This window comes from Hyperoodon ampullatus (assembly GCF_949752795.1).
Source record: "Hyperoodon ampullatus genome assembly, chromosome: 2".
NCBI lineage: Eukaryota > Metazoa > Chordata > Mammalia > Artiodactyla > Ziphiidae > Hyperoodon > Hyperoodon ampullatus.
Genome location: NC_136915.1, coordinates 145,992,565 through 145,996,640, shown reverse-complemented (window position 1 = coordinate 145,996,640; position 4,076 = coordinate 145,992,565). Strand labels below are relative to the sequence as shown.

General features: G+C 35.4%; 1 protein-coding gene across 1 annotated transcript; it reads left to right on the top strand.

The window, feature by feature from the left end:
- Positions 1–374: 374 nt before the first annotated feature.
- Positions 375–746, top strand: LOC307066057 (multifunctional methyltransferase subunit TRM112-like protein; the record flags this gene model as incomplete). Its single annotated transcript, XM_079723117.1, has 1 exon — positions 375–746. One exon carries the CDS (start codon positions 375–377, stop codon positions 744–746), a length of 372 nt encoding a protein of 123 aa, XP_079579243.1.
- Between the last annotated feature and the right edge of the window lie 3,330 nt (positions 747–4,076).

Here is a 4,076-nt window from a genome sequence, read left to right as displayed (position 1 = left end):
CCATCCAAAGCAATCTGCAGATTCAGTGCAATCCCTAACAGGATTCCAATGGTAATATACACAGAAATAGAAAAATCTATCCTAAATTTTGTATGGGATCACAAAAGACCCAAATAGGCAAAGCAATCTTGAGAAAGAAAAACAAAGCAGAAGGACATCACCATTCCTGATTTCAAACTGTTATAAACCTATATTAATCAAAATGGTATGGTCCTGGCATAAAAACAGACACATAGACCAGCGGAACAGAATAGGTATCTCAGAAATAAAACCAGACATGTGTGGTCAACTAATTTTTGACAAGAGTGTGAAGAGCCCACCATGAGGAAAGAATAGTCTGTTCAATCAATGGTGTTAGGAGGTGTTGAGTTGACATGAAGCTGCTCACCCACAACCTGCTGAGCTTTCATGTGCAGGGAATGGGGGCCTGTGGCTTCGCCCCGTGCCTCCAGACCACTGAAGTCCGCATTAACCCTGTGGAGTCCAACCCCGACTTCGTGGCGGGTATGATACCTGAAGTGGAGTGGGCGGTGCTTCTGGAGGCTCCAGACACCTTGCATCTGTTCAAGGTGCCCAAAAAGCCAATTCAAGGACATGAACATAAGGAGAATTTTCTGAGAAATATGCACCATGTGCTGCTAGAGGTGGATGTGTTGGAGGGTTCCCTGCAATGCCCAGAGTCTGGATTTCTACTCCCCATCAGCCGTGGGATCCCCAAAATGCTGCTGAGTGATGAGGTAACCTAGACTTAAAACAGTGCCAAGCACCAGTTTCTCATTCTGTGACCTTGTGTATCTTTGTTTACATATATCCTGTTTGTTAATTCTGTTCTCTGTATCCCCAACCCTTGGCCCAGTGACACATGAAACACAAAGTGTACTTGAGCTCGATATTATATATATACTTTTCTCATTAAAGGTTCAAAACCAAAAAAAATTTTAAATAAAAATAAACGGTGTTAGGAAAACTCTATACTCACATGCAAAAGAGTGAAACTATACCCCCCTATCTTACACCACTCACAAAAATTAACTCAAAATGGATTAAAGACTTAAAGGTAAGAACTGAAACCATAAAACTCCTAGAAGAAAATGTATAGATATGGACATAAAATTCCCCCATAAAAAAGGAAATCCTATCATTTTTTATAACATGGATGAAACTGGAGTGCATTATGCTGTGTGAAATAAGCCAGAGAGAAAAAGAAGAATACTGTATGATATCACTTATACTTGAAATCTGAAAAAAAAATTCTGATTTTTTCACTGTGTGAAGTGATGGATGTGCTAATTATCTTGCTCTTGGTAATTATTCTATAATACATACATATGTTAAATCATCACATTGTACACTATAAATATATACAATTATATTAGTCAATTATTCCTCAATAAAGTTAAAAAAAATAAACCAGTAGGGAGCATTCTAGGAACAAGAAGTAATTAAGGGTTTTGTGGCTGGAGATTTGGCTAAGGGGTAGATAGGAGCAACACTGTGAAGGGCCTCACATGCCATGTTGGTCCTCTGGGAGTCTTTGCTTATAATCAAGGTATAAGAGTCATCCTGGTTTGCATCTTATAGAAGAAAAGAGCTATAGATTATTCAGGACTGAGTGCAACAAAATTCTGATATGCTTCTGCTTTTCCTGAAATAGTTCTAATTTCTGTGAAAGAGAAATTCAAAGTCTCATCCTGAGACTGAGTAACACCCTTCTGGAGGCTGGAAGACTAGTGATGGCTCCTTGTCTTTCATGGCATATCAAATGATACTAAGAGCAGAGTTCTTGACTGCAACCAAAATAGGACTTTTCATTCAACAAACTTTAAAAAAAAATGTGGTTACAATGTGTCATGCTGTATGACAGTTGCTCAGGATACTTAGTTAAATAAAAATGACCATTCAAACAATTTAAATACTGGTAGAGGATGCAAATATATAAAAGAACAAGTAGACTATATTGTGACATGTTCAATGATTAGAAGTAAGCATAAATAGTATAGGAGCACAGAGGAGGGATATGGTAGATTTCTGGGGAGGAGGCTTGTAAATGGGTTCAAGTTCTGACTCTGTCACGAATTATTAGCTCTATGATTTTAGATAAGAAATGTAATTTCTTGGGGCTTCATTGCTCCTATCAAAACAATGAGAACATTAGATGATATCCGAGTAAGCTCTCAGTTTTAAAATTAAGTGATTAAAAATGCAATCATAGGGCTTCCCTTGTGGTGCAGTGGTTGAGAGTCCGCCTGCCGATGCAGGGGACACGGGTTTGTGCCCTGGTCCGGGAAGACCCCACATGCCGCGGAGCGGCTGGGCCCATGAGCCATGACCGCTGAGCCTGTGCGTCCGGAGCCTGTGCTCTGCAAGGGGAGAGGCCAAAACAGTGAGAGGCCCGCATATCGCAAGGAAAAAAAAATGCAATCATTTTATGATTCCAATAACTTAAACATACTTGATTTATAAAATTCAGCACATAGAAATATAAGCTAAGCATCAATTTCTTCTCCTCAACCCCCACTACCTCTAAAAGTCAACTTCCTTTAGTGTATTTGGGGGAAATACTCAAAGGATATTTTGTAAGTTGATGGTTTTGGTCTCAAAATTTAAGTTGCAGTGTCCTAGTCTAGCCCATAGAAATATAACATAATGCTTTTAAGCATAAGCTTGGGAGACCAACTATGCTTGTAACCATGGGAAAATGACTTAACCTTTTGTGCTTCAATTTTTTTTAAAGTGGTATAAATAATGTCAACTTAAGAAACAAAATTGAATCATAATAATGCTCAATTAACCCAAGAGAAGGCAGATAAAGAAAAAAGAAATAAAGAACAGATGGAAGAAATAGAAAACAGCTGGCAAGATGGTAGATTTTAATCCAACCATATCAATAATTGCATTAAATATGAATGTCTGAATGCACCAGTTTAAAATGACTGTTAGATTAGATCAAAAAGCAAGCACCAACTATATGCTTTCCTCAAGAAACTAACTTTAAATATAAATATAAAAGTGTAGTATAGCTATAAATATAAGTTAAAAGTAAAAGAGAAGATATATATGCAAACACTAACCAAAAAGAAAGTTTGAAATAGCTATTTTGATATCAAACAAAATAGATGTCAGGGCTAAAGAGAGATATTACATGATAATAAACGAATCAATTTTCCCAAGACAAAAATAGCAATCCTAAACATTTATGCCCATAACATCAGAGTTTCAAAATACATGAAGCAAAAACAAATAGAAAGGAAATATAGATAGATCCTCAATTGCTGAAGATTTTATCACTCCTCTTTCAATAACTGATAGAAAAAACATGTAGAGAGAAAACTAGTAAGAATACAGGAGCCCTGAACATTATCGACCAAATAGACTTAATTGACATTTATGAAACACTCCATTCAACAACAGCAAAATACACTTTCTTTCTCAAGTACACATGAAACATTCACCAAGATAGAGCATATGACATTTATGAAACACTCCATTCAACAACAGCAAAATACACTTTCTCTCTCAAGTACCCATGAAACATTCACCAAGATAGACCATATGACTCACAAAATACACCTCAATAAATTGAAATGAATAGAAAGTCATACAAAGATGTTCTCAAACCATAAAAGAATTAAACCAGATATAAATAACAGAAAGTTATTTAGAAAATCTCCAAATATTTTGTAAATAAACAGCACAATCCTAAATAACCCATGGGTGGAAAAGAAAATCTCAAAGAAATTTTAAAAATATTTTGAGGTAAATGAAAGTGAACATACAACAGCACAAAAATATGTGGGATGTAACTGAAAAAGTGATTATATGGAAATGTATAGCATAAAATGGCTATAACATAAAATAGTTAAAATGTAACATATAGCATAAAATGGTTAAACAAAAAGAATAATGATCTCAAATCAATAATCTAAGCTTTTACCTTAAGAAACTAGAAAAAAAGGGCAAACTAAACCCAAATCAAGAGTAAATTAAGTAATAAAAATAATACCAGAAAGCAATGAAATTGAAAAGAAGAAAAAATATATGATCCTCAATAGACGCAGAAAAATCATTTGAAAAAA